The sequence below is a fragment of the Pleurodeles waltl genome, chromosome 9 (assembly GCF_031143425.1).
Source record: "Pleurodeles waltl isolate 20211129_DDA chromosome 9, aPleWal1.hap1.20221129, whole genome shotgun sequence".
Taxonomy (NCBI): domain Eukaryota; kingdom Metazoa; phylum Chordata; class Amphibia; order Caudata; family Salamandridae; genus Pleurodeles; species Pleurodeles waltl.
In genome coordinates, this window is record NC_090448.1 from 790,885,107 (window position 1) to 790,903,795 (window position 18,689).

Genomic DNA, 18,689 nt, shown 5'->3' on the forward strand with positions numbered 1-18,689 from the left:
GTGTACAGCTGTGGGTACCTGTAAAGAAATGGCTCCCTGTTGCAGTTACCCCCCACTTTTTGCCTGATACTGATGCTGACTTGACTGAGAAGTGTGCTGGGACCCTCCTAACCAGGCCCCAGCACCTGTGTTCTTTCACCTAAAATGTACCATTGTCTCCACAATTGGCACAACCCTGGCACCCAGGTAAGTCCCTTGTAACTGGTACCCCTGGTACCAAGGGCCCTGATGCCAGGGAAGGTCTCTAAGGGCTGCAGCATGTCTTATGCCACCCTAGGGACCCCACACTCAGCACAGACACACTGCTTGCCAGCTTGTGTGTGCTGGTGGGGAGAAAATGACTAAGTCGACATGGCACGAACTCCACAGCTCCATAATGGCTACACTGAATACTGGGAAGTTTAATATCAAACTTCTCAGAATAATAAACCCACACTGATGCCAGTGTTGGATTTATTAAAAAATGCACACAGAGGGCATCTTAGAGATACCCCCTATATTTTACCCAATTGTTCAGTGCAGGACTGATTGGTCTGTGCAAGCCTGCTGCTGAGAGACGAGTTTCTGACCTCATGCGGTGAGAGCCTTTGTGCTCTCTGAGGACAGAAACAAAGCCTGCTCTGGGTGGAGGTGCTTCACACCTCCCCCCTGCAGGAACTGTAACACCTAGCAGTGAGCTTAGGCTCAAGCTCCGTGTTACAATGCCCCAGGGCACTCCAGCTAGTGGAGATGCCCGCCCCCTGGACATAGCCCCCACTTTTGGCGGCAAGTCCAGGAAAGATAATGAGAAAAACAAGGAGGAGTCACTGGCCAGTCAGGACAGCCCCTAAGGTGTCCTGAGCTGAGGTGACTGACTTTTAGAAATCCTCCATCTTGCAGAAGGATTCCCCCAATAGGATTAGGGATGTGCCCCCCTCCCCTTGGGAGGAGGCACAAAGAGGGTGTACCCACCCTCAGGGCTAGTAGCCATTGGCTACTAACCCCCCAGACCTAAACACGCCCTTAAATTTAGTATTTAAGGGCTTCCCTGAACCTAAGAAATTAGATTCCTGAAACTACAAGAAGACGACTGCCGAGCTGAAAAACCCCTGCAGAGGAAGAACAGAAGACACCAACTGCTTTGGCCCCAGACTTACCGGCCTGTCTCCTGCCTTCCAAAGAAACCTGCTCCAGCGACGCTTTCCAAGGGACCAGCGACCTCTGAATCCTCTGAGGACTGCCCTGCTTCAAGAAAGACAAGAAACTCCCGAGGACAGCGGCACTGCTCCAAAAGAACTGCAACTTTATTTCAAGGAGCAGATTTAAAGACCCCTGCAACTCCCCGCAAGAAGCGAGAGACTTGCAACACTGCACCCGGCGACCCCGACTCGACTGGTGGAGAACCAACACCTCAGGGAGGACCCTCCGGCGACTCCGAATCCGTGAGTAACCAAGTTGTCCCCCCTGAGCCCCCCACAGCGACGCCTGCAGAGGGAATCCCGAGGCTCCCCTAGACCGCGACTGCCTGAACTCCATTTCCCAACAGCTGGAAAAGACCCTGCACCCGCAGCCCCCAGCACCTAAAGGAACGGAACTCCTGTGCAGGAGTGACCCCCAGGAGGCCCTTTCCCTTGCCCAGGTGGTGGCTACCCCGAGGAGCCCCCCCCTTGCCTGCCTGCAACGCTGAAGAGATCCCTTGATCTCTCATAGGAAACCATTGGAAACCCGACGCGTGTTTGCACACTGCACCCAGCCGCCCCGCGCTGCTGAGGGTGTACTTTTGGTGCTGACTTGTGTCACCCCCCGGTGCCCTACAAAACCCCCCTGGTCTGCCCTCCGAAGACGCGGGTACTTACCTGCTGGCAGACTGGAACCGGGGCACCCCCTTCTCTCCATTGAAGCCTATGTGTTTTGGGCACCTCTTTGACCTCTGCACCTGACCTGCTGGTGTGGTAACGTTGGGGTTGCTCTGAACCCCCAACGGTGGGCTACCTTGGACCAAAAACTGAAACCTGTAAGTGACTTACTTACCTGTGAAACCTAACAATAACTTACCTCCCCCAGGAACTGTGAAAATTGCACTGTGTCCACTTTTAAAACAGCTTATTGTGTTTTATGTAAAAAGTATACATGCTAATGTAATGATTCAAAGTTCCTAAAGTACTTACCTGCAATACCTTTCAAATGAGATATTACATGTAAAATTTGAACCTGTGGTTCTTAAAATAAACTAAGAAAAGATATTTTTCTATAACAAAACCTATTGGCTGGATTTGTCTGAGTGTGTGTTCCTCATTTATTGCCTGTGTGTATGTACAACAAATGCTTAACACTACTCCTTTGATAAGCCTACTGCTCGACCACACTACCACATAATAGAGCATTAGTATTATCTCTTTTTGCCACTATCTTACCTCTAAGGGGAACCCTTGGACTCTGTGCATACTATTCCTTACTTTGAAATAGTGCATACAGAGCCAACTTCCTACAGTACCTCAAAAAATAAAGTAAAAGGCAGGCATCTAGAGGAATTGTTGGAATGAGAGAAAATGCAAAATAGCAGAGCAGCCAAGTGGCATTTTTAAGCTGTCTGGCCATTGGACAGATAAAATAGTAAAGAAATTAAAAATAAAGTTGGACGAGCAAGAAAGCAACGTGCTTCCATTGAGTGCTGAAAGGCAAACTAGTTTGGCAAAGTCCATAGGTCTGGGCTATTCACAGCAATGACAAGGTGCCAATGCAATAACAAACAAGTGTAGAGTGATGGTGACCCTACACAAAAAACAGGACTGGTTCAAGGTGTCATACAGGTCACCCTTCTCCAAAGACTTAAATCCCAAGGTTGATGAGTGTAGGAAGTTGGCTCTGTATGTGCTATTTCAAAGTAAGGAATAGCATGCACAGAGTCCAAGGGTTCCCCTTAGAGGTAAAATAGTGGTAAAAATAGATAATACTAATGCTCTATTTTGCGGTAGTGTGGTCGAGCAGTAGGCTTATCCAAGGAGTAGTGTTAAGCATTTGTTGTACATACACATAGACAATAAATGAGGTACACACACTCAGAGACAAATCCAGCCAATAGGTTTTGTTATAGAAAAATATCTTTTCTTAGTTTATTTTAAGAACCACAGGTTCAAATTCTACATGTAATATCTCATTCGAAAGGTATTGCAGGTAAGTACTTTAGGAACTTCAAATCATCAAAATTGCATGTATACTTTTCAAGTTATTCACAAATAGCTACTTTAAAAGTGGACACTTAGTGCAATTTTCACAGTTCCAGGGGGAGGTAAGTTTTTGTTAGTTTTACTAGGTAAGTAAGACACTTACTGGGTTCAGTTCTTGGTCCAAGGTAGCCCACCGTTGGGGGTTCAGAGCAACCCCAAAGTCACCACACCAGCAGCTCAGGGCCGGTCAGGTGCAGAGTTCAAAGTGGTGCCCAAAACGCATAGGCTAGAATGGAGAGAAGGGGGTGCCCCGGTTCCGGTCTGCTTGCAGGTAAGTACCCGCGTCTTCGGAGGGCAGACCAGGAGGGTTTTGTAGGGCACCGGGGGGGACACAAGCCCACACAGAAATTTCACCCTCAGCAGCGCGGGGGCGGCCGGGTGCAGTGTAGAAACAAGCGTCGGGTTCGCAATGTTAGTCTATGAGAGATCAACGGATCTCTTCAGCGCTGCAGGCAGGCAAGGGGGGGCTTCCTCGGGGAAACCTCCACTTGGGCAAGGCAGAGGGACTCCTGGGGGTCACTTCTCCAGTGAAAGTCCGGTCCTTCAGGTCCTGGGGGCTGCGGGTGCAGGGTCCTTTCCAGGCGTCGGGACTTAGGTTTCAGAGAGTCGCGGTCAGGGGAAGCCTCGGGATTCACCTCTGCAGGCGGTGCTGTGGGGGCTCAGGGGGGACAGGTTTTGGTACTCACAGTCGGAGAGTAGTCCGGGGGTCCTCCCTGAGGTGTTGGTTCTCCACCAGCCGAGTCGGGGTCGCCGGGTGCAGTGTTGCAAGTCTCACGCTTCTTGCGGGAGATTGCAGGGTCTTTAAAGCTGCTCCTTGAAACAAAGTTGCAGTCTTTTTGGAGCAGGTCCGCTGTCCTCGGGAGTTTCTTGTCTTTTTCGAAGCAGGGCAGTCCTCAGAGGAGTCAGAGGTCGCTGGTCCCTTGGAAGGCGTCGCTGGAGCAGAGTTCTTTGGAAGGCAGGAGACAGGCCGGTGAGTTTCTGGAGCCAAGGCAGTGGTCGTCTTCTGGTCTTCCTCTGCAGGGGTTTTCAGCTAGGCAGTCCTTCTTCTTGTAGTTGCAGGAATCTAATTTTCTAGGGTTCAGGGTAGCCCTTAAATACTAAATTTAAGGGCGTGTTTAGGTCTGGGGGGTTAGTAGCCAATGGCTACTAGCCCTGAGGGTGGGTACACCCTCTTTGTGCCTCCTCCCAAGGGGAGGGGGTCACAATCCTAACCCTATTGGGGGAATCCTCCATCTGCAAGATGGAGGATTTCTAAAAGTCAGTCACCTCAGCTCAGGACACCTTAGGGGCTGTCCTGACTGGCCAGTGACTCCTCCTTGTTGCTTTCTTTGTTCCCTCCAGCCTTGCCGCCAAAAGTGGGGGCCGTGGCCGGAGGGGGCGGGCAACTCCACTAAGCTGGAGTGCCCTGCTGGGCTGTAACAAAGGGGTGAGCCTTTGAGGCTCACCGCCAGGTGTTACAGCTCCTGCCTGGGGGAGGTGTTAGCATCTCCACCCAGGGCAGGCTTTGTTACTGGCCTCAGAGTGACAAAGGCACTCTCCCCATGGGGCCAGCAACATGTCTAGTGTGGCAGGCTGCTGGAACTAGTCAGCCTACACAGACAGTCGGTTAAGTTTCAGGGGGCACCTCTAAGGTGCCCTCTGGGGTGTATTTTGCAATAAAATGTACACTGGCATCAGTGTGCATTTATTGTGCTGAGAAGTTTGATACCAAACTTCCCAGTTTTCAGTGTAGCCATTATGGTGCTGTGGAGTTCGTGTTTGACAAACTCCCAGACCATATACTCTTATGGCTACCCTGTACTTACAATGTCTAAGGTTTTGTTTAGACACTGTAGGGGTACCATGCTCATGCACTGGTACCCTCACCTATGGTATAGTGCACCCTGCCTTAGGGCTGTAAGGCCTGCTAGAGGGGTGACTGACCTATACTTGCATAGGCAGTGAGAGGCTGGCATGGCACCCTGAGGGGAGTGCCATGTCGACTTACTCGTTTTGTTCTCACTAGCACACACAAGCTGGCAAGCAGTGTGTCTGTGCTGAGTGAGAGGTCTCCAGGGTGGCATAAGACATGCTGCAGCCCTTAGAGACCTTCCTTGGCATCAGGGCCCTTGGTACTAGAAGTACCAGTTACAAGGGACTTATCTGGATGCCAGGGTCTGCCAATTGTGGATACAAAAGTACAGGTTAGGGAAAGAACACTGGTGCTGGGGCCTGGTTAGCAGGCCTCAGCACACTTTCAATTGTAAACATAGCATCAGCAAAGGCAAAAAGTCAGGGGGCAACCATGCCAAGGAGGCATTTCCTTACAATGAGCCTGTTGCATAAGAATGTAATAAGATTATTTCCAAAACAGGCCAAACTTTTGTTTCACTGTTGCCATTGAAATGATCACGGTAAAGCTATGCAATGAGGCTGCGCGCGTGAAAAAAATATACAATACTCCTTGCCCAGACCTCTTTACTAACAAGTATAATCGGTTAGCTTGGGCTAACTGGCTCAGTTGCTGAGAACCAAAACAACCACCCACAGAACACAATAGTTGTAAACTCAAGGAGAATGAAATATCATGCCCATATCAGGAAACCTCTACGACCTATTGCAGGTGTTTTCCCAGAACGTGTACAGGCTGTGTATCCTGCGCGCAATGCTGTATTTCAATATTTATAACCTTATAGCTGTGGCCAGAGTCAGTTTTGTGAACATGGCATTTGAGATGCTCACTGATGTAGGTGTTGGGGGGTTTCAATCATTCAAATTCTTTTGGGGGGTGGGGGGGGAAATCTGGTAATGCACGAGTTGTAGTTTTCAGTAGTTCACAATTTTCACTGAAGCTTGCACTACAGAATAAGTTGGAGACCCCTGATCAAGAACAGGACAAAGCAAAATCAGTGCTTACCTTGCAAACTTGCAATCTGATGCAATGTGCCCTGCTCCGCCACACTTAGTGCAAAGTGTTGTATTGGTAATACTGCGAGGTTCAGTGCTCTGCCACGGCCTCAGGATCCTTTAAGAGGAAATGTGGAAAAAAAAAATACTTTAAGCACTGAATAGGGAAACAAACCAAAATAAACACACAAGGCTGGCTTCCAAGTAGTAGGAGTAAAAGCAAACATTTCCAATGTCCCCACTGAAACAACTGGAAAAAACTTCCAAGATGCAAACCTGTTGTCATCCTCACGAAGTGTGCCATTCAGACGAGCCAACTCTCGCAGCTGCATCTTCCGTAGGTCATTTTGATCCTCTGGAGTCTCAATGCCCTGTTTTAGGATATTACGAATCTACACAACACAAATAGGAATAAAAATAAGGCCTTTACAGTATGTTGAACAAGCTGAACCTACCCCTGGACAACATAATGCATTACAATCTGCTAACTTGCACAATATACAAAAACTTTGTTAGAGAAACACATTTAGTAATATTTGGTGACAATGTGTACACTCTACAGCCATCTTCAAAGGACTGCACGAGATGGATTACCATTAAATCAAAACACTAGGTGTTAATAAAAATTCACCTTTAGTAGGAGCAAATCACAAGATTACACAGAATCTGTCAACATACCCCTAATGAGCGTACCTGTTCTACAGCTTTCTTCACATTCTCCATTGTGTTGGCAGTAACTAGAGCATGCAAAGGCTCATCTTCACCTGGAAGCATTTGTCCATCTTTCCTTCCCACCTTTCCTTCTTTAACTGACCCTTTGCCTCTAATCATGATCTTGGCATTACACTCCTTCTCAATGTTCTTCAGCGTATTGCCCCTGCAAAAACAAAGGAGGTTACAATGAATTAGCATTATGCTACTGGACAAGAAGCAGGATGATAGCACCATGGACGTTTATCTGAAGAAAAAGTTACTTACTAGTAACTGTTGCTGCAGTGTTGCTATCCTTCAAAAGATTTACACACTTCAATTATCTGGCACCAGGCTAGGCACCATCGGGAGCAAATATAAATATAGCAATACTGCAATCAACCGTTACAACAAATGGACCAGTCCCAGGACAACATGGCCTGGCAGTACAGGCCGGACTGTTCCCATGGGGCCTGGGTTAAGATGGGTTTGCAAATGGCAGGGTCAAACTGGAGTGGCATAGTGTAAGGAAATGCCTCCTTGGCATGGTTACCCCCTGACTTTTTGCCTTTGCTGATGCTATGTTTTGAATTGAAAGTGTGCTGAGGCCTGCTAACCAGGCCCCAGCACCATTGTTCTTTCCCTAACCTGTACTTTTGATTCCACAATTGGCACACTCTTGCATTCAAGTAAGTCCCTTGTAACTGGTACCCCTGGTACCAAGGGCCCTGATGCCAGGGAAGGTCTCTAAGGGCTGCAGCATAGCTTATGCCACCCTGGGGACCCCTCATTCAGCACAGACACACTGCTTACCAGCTTGTGTGTGCTGGTGAGAACAAAACGAGTAAGTCGACATAGCACTCCCCTCAGGGTGCCATGCCAACCTCACACTGCCTATGCAGTATAGATAAGTCACCCCTCTAGTAGGCCTTACCGCCCTAAGGCAGGGTGCACTATACCATAGGTGAGGGCACCAGTGCATGAGCACTGTGCCCCTACAGTGTCTAAGCCAAACCTTAGACATTGTAAGTGCAGGGTAGCCATAAGAGTATATGGTCTGGGAGTCTGTCAAACACGGACTCCACAGCACCATAATGGCTACACTGAAAACTGGGAAGTTTGGTATCAAACTTCACAGCACAATAAATGCACACTGATGCCAGTGTACATTTTATTGTAAAATACACCCCAGAGGGCACCTTAGAGGTGCCCCCTGAAACCTAATCCAACTACCCGTGTAGGCTGACTGGTTCTAGCAGCCTGCCACACTCGAGACATGTTGCTGGCCACATGGAGAGAGTGCCTGTGTAGGAAGTTGGCTCTGTATGTGCTATTTCAAAGTAAGGAATAGCATGCACAGAGTCCAAGGGTTCCCCTTAGAGGTAAAATAGTGGTAAAAATAGATAATACTAATGCTCTATTTCGTGGTAGTGTGGTCGAGCAGTAGGCTTATCCAAGGAGTAGTGTTAAGCATTTGTTGTACATACACATAGACAATAAATGAGGTACACACACTCAGAGACAAATCCAGCCAATAGGTTTTTGTATAGAAAAATATCTTTTCTTAGTTTATTTTAAGAACCACAGGTTCAAATTTAACATGTAATATCTTGTTCGAAAGGTATTGCAGGTAAGTACTTTAGGAACTTCAAATCATAAAAATTGCATGTATACTTTTCAAGTTATTGACAAATAGCTGTTTTAAAAAGTGGACACTTAGTGCAATTTTCACAGTTCCTGGGGGAGGTAAGTTTTTGTTAGTTTTACCAGGTAAGTAGGACACTTACAGGGTTCAGTTCTTGGTCCAAGGTAGCCCACCGTTGGGGGTTCAGAGCAACCCCAAAGTCACCACACCAGCAGCTCAGGGCCGGTCAGGTGCAGAGTTCAAAGTGGTGCCCAAAACACATAGGCTAGAATGGAGAGAAGGGGGTGCCCCGGTTCCGGTCTGCTTGCAGGTAAGTACCCGCGTCTTCGGAGGGCAGACCAGGGGGGTTTTGTAGGGCACCGGGGGGGACACAAGTCCACACAGAAATTTCACCCTCAGCAGCGCGGGGGCGGCCGGGTGCAGTGTAGGAACAGGCGTCGGGTTCGCAATGTTAGTCTATGAGAGATCTCGGGATCTCTTCAGCGCTGCAGGCAGGCAAGGGGGGGATTCCTCGGGGAAACCTCCACTTGGGCAAGGGAGAGGGACTCCTGGGGGTCACTCCTCCAGTGAAAGTCCGGTCCTTCAGGTCCTGGGGGCTGCGGGTGCAGGGTCTCTCCCAGGCGTCGGGACTTTAGGTTCAAAGAGTCGCGGTCAGGGGAAGCCTCGGGATTCCCTCTGCAGGCGGCGCTGTGGGGGCTCAGGGGGGACAGGTTTTGGTACTCACAGTATCAGAGTAGTCCTGGGGTCCCTCCTGAGGTGTTGGATCGCCACCAGCCGAGTCGGGGTCGCCGGGTGCAGTGTTGCAAGTCTCACGCTTCTTGCGGGGAACTTGCAGGGTTCTTTAAAGCTGCTGGAACCGAAGTTGCAGCTTTTCTTGGAGCAGGTCCGCTGTCCTCGGGAGTTTCTTGTCTTTACGAAGCAGGGGCAGTCCTCAGAGGATGTCGAGGTCGCTGGTCCCTTTGGAAGGCGTCGCTGGAGCAGGATCTTTGGAAGGCAGGAGACAGGCCGGTGAGTTTCTGGAGCCAAGGCAGTTGTCGTCTTCTGGTCTTCCGCTGCAGGGGTTTTCAGCTAGGCAGTCCTTCTTCTTGTAGTTGCAGGAATCTAATTTTCTAGGGTTCAGGGTAGCCCTTAAATACTAAATTTAAGGGCGTGTTTAGGTCTGGGGGGTTAGTAGCCAATGGCTACTAGCCCTGAGGGTGGGTACACCCTCTTTGTGCCTCCTCCCAAGGGGAGGGGGTCACAATCCTAACCCTATTGGGGGAATCCTCCATCTGCAAGATGGAGGATCTCTAAAAGTTAGAGTCACCTCAGCTCAGGACACCTTAGGGGCTGTCCTGACTGGCCAGTGACTCCTCCTTGTTTTTCTCATTATTTTCTCCGGCCTTGCCGCCAAAAGTGGGGCCTGGCCGGAGGGGGCGGGCAACTCCACTAGCTGGAGTGTCCTGCTGGGTTGGCACAAAGGAGGTGAGCCTTTGAGGCTCACCGCCAGGTGTGACAATTCCTGCCTGGGAGAGGTGTTAGCATCTCCACCCAGTGCAGGCTTTGTTACTGGCCTCAGAGTGACAAAGGCACTCTCCCCATGGGGCCAGCAACATGTCTCGGTTTGTGGCAGGCTGCTAAAACTAGTCAGCCTACACAGATAGTCGGTTAAGTTTCAGGGGGCACCTCTAAGGTGCCCTCTGTGGTGTATTTTACAATAAAATGTACACTGGCATCAGTGTGCATTTATTGTGCTGAGAAGTTTGATACCAAACTTCCCAGTTTTCAGTGTAGCCATTATGGTGCTGTGGAGTTCGTGTAAAACAGACTCCCAGACCATATACTCTTATGGCTACCCTGCACTTACAATGTCTAAGGTTTTGCTTAGACACTGTAGGGGCACAGTGCTCATGCACTGGTACCCTCACCTATGGTATAGTGCACCCTGCCTTAGGGCTGTAAGGCCTGCTAGAGGGGTGTCTTATCTATACTGCATAGGCAGTGAGAGGCTGGCATGGCACCCTGAGGGGAGTGCCATGTCGACTTACTCATTTTGTTCTCACTAGCACACACAGGCTTGTAAGCAGTGTGGCTGTGCTGAGTGAGGGGTCTCTAGGGTGGCATAATGCATGCTGCAGCCCTTAGAGACCTTCCCTGGCATCAGGGCCCTTGGTACCAGAGGTACCAGTTACAAGGGACTTATCTGGATGCCAGGGTGTGCCAATTGTGGGATCAATGGTACATTTTAGGTGAAAGAACACTGGTGCTGGGGCCTGGTTAGCAGGGTCCCAGCACACTTCTCAGTCAAGTCAGCATCAGTATCAGGCAAAAAGTGGGGGGTAACTGCAACAGGGAGCCATTTCTTTACAGCCTGTCACTCTGTGGACTGTAACAAAGCCTGCACTGGGTGGAGATGCTATCACCTCCCCCAGGCAGGAGCTGTAACACCTGGCGGTGAGCCTCAAAGGCCCACCCCTTTGTTCCAGCACCACAGGGCACTCCAGCTAGTGGAGTTGCCCGCCCCCTCCGATCACTGCCCCACTTTTGGCCGCAAGGCCGGAGGAGATAATGAGAACAACAAGGAGGAGTCACTGGCCAGTCAGGACAGCCCCTAAGGTGTCCTGAGCTGAAGTGACTAACTTTTGCAAATCCTCCATCTTGCAGATGGAGGATTCCCCCAATAGGGATATGAATGTGACCCCCTCCCCTTGGGAGGAGACACAAAGAGGGTGTACCCACCCTCAGGGCTAGTAGCCATTGGCTACTAACCCCCCAGACCTAAACACGCCCTTAAATTTAGTATTTAAGGGCTTCCCTGAACCTAAGAATTTAGATTCCTGCAACATACCGAAGAAGAAGACTGCTGAGCTGAAAACCCCCGCGGAAGAAGAAAGAAGACACCAACTGCTTTGGCCCCAGTCCTACCGGCCTGTCCTCTGCCTTCTAAAGAAACCTGCTCCAGCGACGCTTTCTCCAGTACCAGCGACCTCTGAATCCTCAGAGGACTGCCCTGCTTCCTAGAGACCAAGAAACTCCCGAGAACAGCGGCCCTGTTCAACAAAGACTGCAACTTTGTATCCAGAGGAGCAGATTTAAAGACCCCTGCAATCCCCGCAAGAAGCGTGAGACTTGCAACACTGCACCCGGCGACCCCGACTCGACTGGTGAAGAAACAACACCTCAGGGAGGACCCTCCGGCGACTCCGAGACTGTGAGTAACCAAAGTTGTCCCCCCTGAGCCCCCACAGTGACGCCTGCAGAGGGAATCCCGAGGCTCCCCCTGACCGCGACTGCCTGACTAAAATCCCGACGGCTGGAAAAGACCCTGCACCCGCAGCCCCCAGCACCTGAAGGATCGGAACTTCAGTGCAGGAGTGACCCCCGGAAGGCCCTCTCCCTTGCCCAGGTGGTGGCTACCCCGAGGAGCCCCCCCCCCCCCCCCCCCTCCCTTGCCTGCACCGCTGAAGAGACCCCTTGGTCTCCCATTGATTTACATTGCGAACCCGACGCTTGTTTACACACTGCACCCGGCCGCCCCCGCGCTGCTGAAGGTGTACTTGTGTTCCCCCCCCCCCGTGCCCTACAAAACCCCCCTGGTCTGCCCTCCGAAGACGCGGGTACTTACCTGCTGGCAGACTGGAACCGGGGCACCCCCTTCTCTCCATTGAAGCATATGCGTTTTGGGCACCACTTTGAACTCTGCACCTGACCGGCCCTGAGCTGCTGGTGTGGTGACTTTGGGGTTGCTCTGAACCCCCAACGGTGGGCTACTTTGGACCCCAATTTGAACCCCGTAGGTGGTTTACTTACCTGCAAGAACTAACATTACTTCACCTCCCCCAGGAACTGTGAAAATTGCACTAAGTGTCCACTTTTAAAACAGCTTATTGTGTTTTATGTAAAAAGTATATATGCTATTGTGATTATTCAAAGTTCCTAGAGTACTTACCTGCAATACCTTTCAAATGAGATTACATGTAGAATTTGAACCTGTGGTTCTTAAAATAAACTAAGAAAATATATTTTTCTATAACAAAACCTATTGGCCTGGATTTGTCTCGGAGTGTGTGTTCCTCATTTATTGCCTCTGTGTATGTACAACAAATGCTTAACACTACTCCTTTGATAAGCCTACTGCTCGACCACACTACCACAAAATAGAGCATTAGTATTCTCTTTTTGCCACTATCTTACCTCTAAGGGGAACCCTTGGACTCTGTGCATGCTATTCCTTACTTTGAAATAGCACATACAGAGCCAACTTCCTACACATAGTGGGCACAAAGACGATTGATTTGGATGCAGCCCAACAGCTGCCAGATTAATACAAGCATTCCATCCATCACCTTGTTGCATCTGCCCGCTCAAATGTCAATTGACAACATTCGCCCAATCCATCTCTTTATATGACCTGGAGAAAGGGTTCCCACACTCCAACAGCCAAATTTAAGGTGGTAAACAAGTACACCATAGCCTCATTAACAGAGGAAGACGGTTACATGCGAATATATATATATATATATATATAGAGAGAGAGAGAGAAAATGTCACTTACCCAGTGTACATCTGTTTGTGGCATGAGACGCTGCAGATTCACATGCTTTGCACATCCCGCCATCTAGTGTTGGGCTCGGAGTGTTACAAGTTGTTTTTCTTCGAAGAAGTCTTTGAGTCACGAGATCGAGGGACTCCTCCCCTTTCGGCTCCATTGCGCATGGGCGTCGACTCCATCTTAGATTGTTTTCCCCGCAGAGGGTGAGGTAGGAGTTGTGTATTATAGTAATAGTGCCCATGCAATGGCGTAAACATGTATGTACATAATGTAGTTTAAAGTGATATATTTACAAATGTTCAAGATCAACTTCGAAACGGCTACAGGCTCCCGGGGACGCAGGTGGGCACATGTGAATCTGCAGAGTCTCATGCCATGAACAGATGTACACTGGGTAAGTGACATTTTCCGTTCGATGGCATGTGTAGCTGCAGATACACATGCTTTGCATAGACTAGTAAGCAGTTATCTCCCCAAAAGCGGTGGTTCAGCCTGTAGGAGTTCAAGTTGTTTGAAGCAAAGTTCGTAGTACTGCTTTTCCTACTGTGGCTTGTTGTGCTGTTAACACATCCACGCAGTAGTGCTTGGTAAACGTATGAGGCGTAGACCATGTGGCTGCCTTACATATTTCAGTCATTGGAATGTTTCCTAGAAAGGCCATGGTAGCACCTTTCTTTCTAGTCGAGTCAGGGATGTGGAATTCCTATCGCCCGACGCCCGGGACATCTTGTTTGAGGTCAAGGGCAACAAGTTTTTATGTTTACTTTGTCCTTGGGACAAGTAGGCCCAACCCTCTGCAGCACAAACCCTTTGGCTGCCTGTTTACAGAGAGTGGAACTCTCTACAGTTGAGGTAATGTGTTTCCAAAAGATAATGCTGTTCGAACTTGTATTTATGGTTCATTATTTGAAAACTTTCATTATTAGGGTGAGTGCTGTAAATAAATGTTTTAAGGTCACACTTCACTACTGACAATGGTTCCAGTACAAAAATAAAAAACGCGTATACACATGTTTGAAAAGTTTAGGCTATGAGGCTAAGTATAATGCTCCCAGAATGCTCTCTGATTAGATGCAAATGAAGTGTCATTTAGTAAAATGTTTTGATGCATGCTAGTATTGCCCAAAAATATTTCTAATGGAAAATCAGTGTAACCATTTTCAACACGATTATGGGAAGCATGAAAATAAACAAACACTGACAAAGCCAACTGATCTGACATATTTTTATAAGTCTTTTAGTTTCATCAATGCGTGTCTTGTTTTGACATGGCTTTTGTAACACTTTATTGTTGTGGGAGCTACCAGGCCCTCAACATTGTAACAAACACTGGCAAAACCCCCCCAAAACGTTTTTGAACTCTAAAAGCACACGTTGCCACCAGTGGCATAACAAAGGCCCCGCAGCCGCCCTCCAGGGGGCCCCTTCAGCACAGCACCTGCCCTGAGTGAGTCTGGAGAGGGGGCTCCTCCATGTTCTTTGTAAAGGGGCACCCTCCAGTTTCGTTACGTCACTGATTGCCACTGTAGTTCCTGACACTGAACAAAACTACTTTGTGTGCCAATATGCTCCTTGTGGAAGAGAAGAATGCGATCACTCACAGTAAAGCCAGCCGAAAGAGAGAGAAATAGAAGTTTAATAAAAACAAAATGTCTTTGTTAACACCAGACCTAATTAGGGACCAAGACCCACATGTAGGTAGCTTTTTGCATGTCGCAAACAGCGACTTTCGCTGTTTGCGACATGCAAAAAGCACATTGCGATGCACAAACCCAGTTTTGCGATTCGGTAACCTGGTTACCGAATCGCAAAACGGGTTTGCGACTCGCAATTAGGAAGGGGTGTCCCCTTCCTAATTGCGACTCGCAGTGCAATGTAGGATTGTTTTGTGGGCGCAAACCAATCGCAGTTTGCACCCATTTCAAATGGGTGCTAACACTTTCACAAAAGGGAAGGGGTCCCTCTGGGACCCCTTCCCCATTGTGAATGTCACTGTAAACATTTTTTCAGAGCAGGCAGTGGTCCGCAGGACCACTGCCTGCTCTGAAAAAATGAAACGAAAACGTTTCATTTTTCGTTTTTGTAATGCATCTCGTTTTCCTTTAAGGAAAATGGGCTGCATTACAAAAACAAAAAAACTGCTTTATTGAAAAGCAGTCACAGACATGTTGGTCTGCTGTCTCCAGCAGGCCACCATCCTTGTGAGGCCGCCATTTGCAAGGGGGTCGCAAATTGCGACCCACCTCATGATTATTCATGAGGTGTGCATTTGCGAAGCCCTTGCGAATCACAGATGGTGTCAGGGACACCATCCTACATTCGGATTTGCGACTTGCAATTTGCGGGTCGCAAATCTGAACCTACCTACATGTGGCCCCAAATTCTTAAAGTCACAGAAGTGCACCCATGGTATATGTCGTACCCCTATAAAATATTTGTGAACTGTATTTTAGCATGGGTTAATACGCATGTGTAGATTTGCTCATGTGAAAATCTATTGAGCATTTGCAAATTCATTTTCCCTCCAGCCACTTTCTTCCCAACCCTGGAAGAAGTTCTAATTCTGCCATTGTCAGGAGTAAATGTCCAACCTTTCTTATTATGGGAAAATATTAGAGAGAAGCTGGTGAAAATCTTTAAAACATGCAGGTTAGTAGGTTTGCAGACTCAAAGGCATTCCAGCCCTGGAACTATTGCTTACTGCTTCCTCCAGCCCCAGTATGCAGATCTGCAGAAACGTGGAAAAATAAGGAAATTGCTACAGTAGGGATTGAAACTGCAAGTATTCAAGCCCTACTATGGTAGTAGCCCTGGCATAATCAGAGAGGCTATTATAAGAGCTCTTACATAATGAGATTGCTGCCATAATTTGGCGCCACACTACATGCCAAAGGGACAAGTAGATCTTTTTACAGGACAAGTAGATTTGAGAAGCAACCTGTCCCGTGGACAAGTAGATATTTTAATAAATTCCACACCCCTGCGAGTGTGCCCTCAGTGTAATTGGCAGTTCTCTTTTTGCTTTGAGATAGCAGGTTTGAATGCATTTAACTATCCATCTAGCAATGCCTTGTTTGGAAATTGGATTTCCTGTATGAGGTTTTTGGAAAGCAACAAATAATTGTTTCATTTTCCGAATTTGTCTTGTTCTGTCAATGTAGTACATTAACGCTCTTGATGTCTAATGTATGTAGTGCTCTCAGCTACAGAATCTAGCTGTGGGAAGAACACTGGTAGTTCTACTGTTTGATTCAAGTGGAACGGTGATATGACTTTTGGTAAAAAAAATTGATTTGTCCGTAGAACTACTTTATGCTTGTGTATTTGAGTAAATGGTTCTTGTATGGTAAATGCTTGGATTTCACTGACTCTTCTTAGAGATGTGATGGCAATTAGAAATGCAACTTTCCATGTTAAATATTGCATTTCACATGAGTGCATGGGTTCAAAAGGTGGCCCCATGAGTCGTGTTAAGACAATGTTGAGGTTCCATGAAGGAACTGGTGGTGTTCTTGGTGGTATAATTCTTTTTAGGCCTTCCATAAAGGCTTTTATGACTGGTATCCTAAACAGTGAAGTTGTGTGGGTAATTTGCAGGTAAGCTGAAATTGCGGTAAGATGTATCTTAATGGATGAAAAAGCTAGTTTTGACTTTTGCAAATGTAGCAAGTAGCTTACAATATCTTTAGCAGATGCGTATAAGGGCTGAATTTGATTATTATGACAATAATAAACAAACCTTTTCCACTTATTTGCATAGCAATGTCTAGTGGTTGGTTTTCTAGCTTGTTTTATGACTTCCATACATTCCTGTGTAAGGTCTAAGTGTCCGAACTTTAAGACTTCAGGAGCCAAATTGCTAGATTCAGCGATGCTGGATTGGGGGTGTCTGCTCTGTTGATTGTGTTGAGTTAACAGATCTGGTCTGTTTGGTAGTTTGATATGAGGCACTACTGAGAGGTCTAGTAGTGTTGTGTACCAAGGTTGTCTTGCCCAAGTTGGTGCTATGAGTTTGAGTTTGTTTTGACTCAACTTGTTTACTAAATATGGAAGGAGTGGGAGAGGGGGAAAAGCGTATGCAAATATCCCTGACCAACTCATCAATAACGCATTGCCCAGAGACTGATCTTGTGGGTACCTGGATGCGAAGTTTTGGCATTTTGCGTTTTCTTTTGTTGCAAACAGGTCTATTTGTGGTGTTCCCCAATTTTGGAAGTAAGTGTGTAGCACTTAGGCGTGAATCTCCCACTCGTGGATCTGTTGGTGATCCCGAGAGAGATTGTCTGCTAATTGATTCTGAATCCCTGGAATGAACTGTGCTATTAGGCAAATATGGTTGCGTATTGCCCAATGCCATATTTTCTGTGTCAGGAGACACAACTGTGTTGTGTGTTCCTCCCTGTTTGTTTAGGTAATACATTGTTGTCATGTCGTCTGTTTTGACAAGAATGTGTTTGTGGCTTATTGGTTGAAATGCTTTTAACGCTAGAAATACTGTGTAAGGAAATGCCTCCTTGGCATGGTTGCCCCCTGACTTTTTGCCTTTGCTGATGCTATGTTTACAATTGAAAGTGTGCTGAGGCCTGCTAACCAGGCCCCAGCACCAGTGTTCTTTCCCTAACCTGTACTTTTGTATCCACAATTGGCAGACCCTGGCATCCAGATAAGTCCCTTGTAACTGGTACTTCTAGTACCAAGGGCCCTGATGCCAAGGAAGGTCTCTAAGGGCTGCAGCATGTCTTATGCCACCCTGGAGACCTCTCACTCAGCACAGACACACTGCTTGCCAGCTTGTGTGTGCTAGTGAGGACAAAACGAGTAAGTCGACATGGCACTCCCCTCAGGGTGCCATGCCAGCCTCTCACTGCCTATGCAGTATAGGTAAGACACCCCTCTAGCAGGCCTTACAGCCCTAAGGCAGGGTGCACTATACCATAGGTGAGGGTACCAGTGCATGAGCATGGTACCCCTACAGTGTCTAAACAAAACCTTAGACATTGTAAGTGCAGGGTAGCCATAAGAGTATATGGTCTGGGAGTCTGTCAAACACGAACTCCACAGCACCATAATGGCTACACTGAAAACTGGGAAGTTTGGTATCAAACTTCTCAGCACAATAAATGCACACTGATGCCAGTGTACATTTTATTGTAAAATACACCACAGAGGGCACCTTAGAGGTGCCCCCTGAAACTTAACCGACTGTCTGGTGTGGCAGGCTGCTGGAACTAGTCAGCCTACACAGAGACATGTTGCTGGCCCCATGGGGAGAGTGCCTTTGTCACTCTGAGGCCAGTAACAAAGCCTGCACTGGGTGGAGATGCTAACACCTCCCCCAGGCAGGAGCTGTAACACCTGGCGGTGAGCCTCAAAGGCTCACCCCTTTGTCACAGCCCAGCAGGGCACTCCAGCTTAGTGGAGTTGCCCGCCCCCTCCGGCCACGGCCCCCACTTTTGGCGGCAAGGCTGGAGGGAACAAAGAAAGCAACAAGGAGGAGTCACTGGCCAGTCAGGACAGCCCCTAAGGTGTCCTGAGCTGAGGTGACTGACTTTTAGAAATCCTCCATCTTGCAGATGGAGGATTCCCCCAATAGGGTTAGGATTGTGACCCCCCTCCCCTTGGGAGGAGGCACAAAGAGGGTGTACCCACCCTCAGGGCTAGTAGCCATTGGCTACTAACCCCCCAGACCTAAACACGCCCTTAAATTTAGTATTTAAGGGCTCCCCTGAAC

At 48.1% G+C, this 18,689-nt stretch overlaps 1 protein-coding gene across 4 annotated transcripts in view; it reads right to left on the reverse strand.

Moving 5' to 3' along the window:
* The window catches only part of SF1 (splicing factor 1), a 183,723-nt gene that overhangs the window by 136,057 nt on the left and 28,977 nt on the right, over positions 1–18,689 (reverse strand). For all 4 annotated transcript variants that reach the window (XM_069208007.1, XM_069208010.1, XM_069208008.1 and 1 more), the window contains exons 6-8: positions 6,786–6,969; positions 6,369–6,484; positions 6,103–6,210 (exon numbers count right to left, since the gene is read on the reverse strand). In XM_069208007.1, coding sequence (XP_069064108.1) covers positions 6,103–6,210; positions 6,369–6,484; positions 6,786–6,969 — 408 coding nt within the window. The remainder of the gene's footprint in view (positions 1–6,102; positions 6,211–6,368; positions 6,485–6,785; positions 6,970–18,689) is intronic.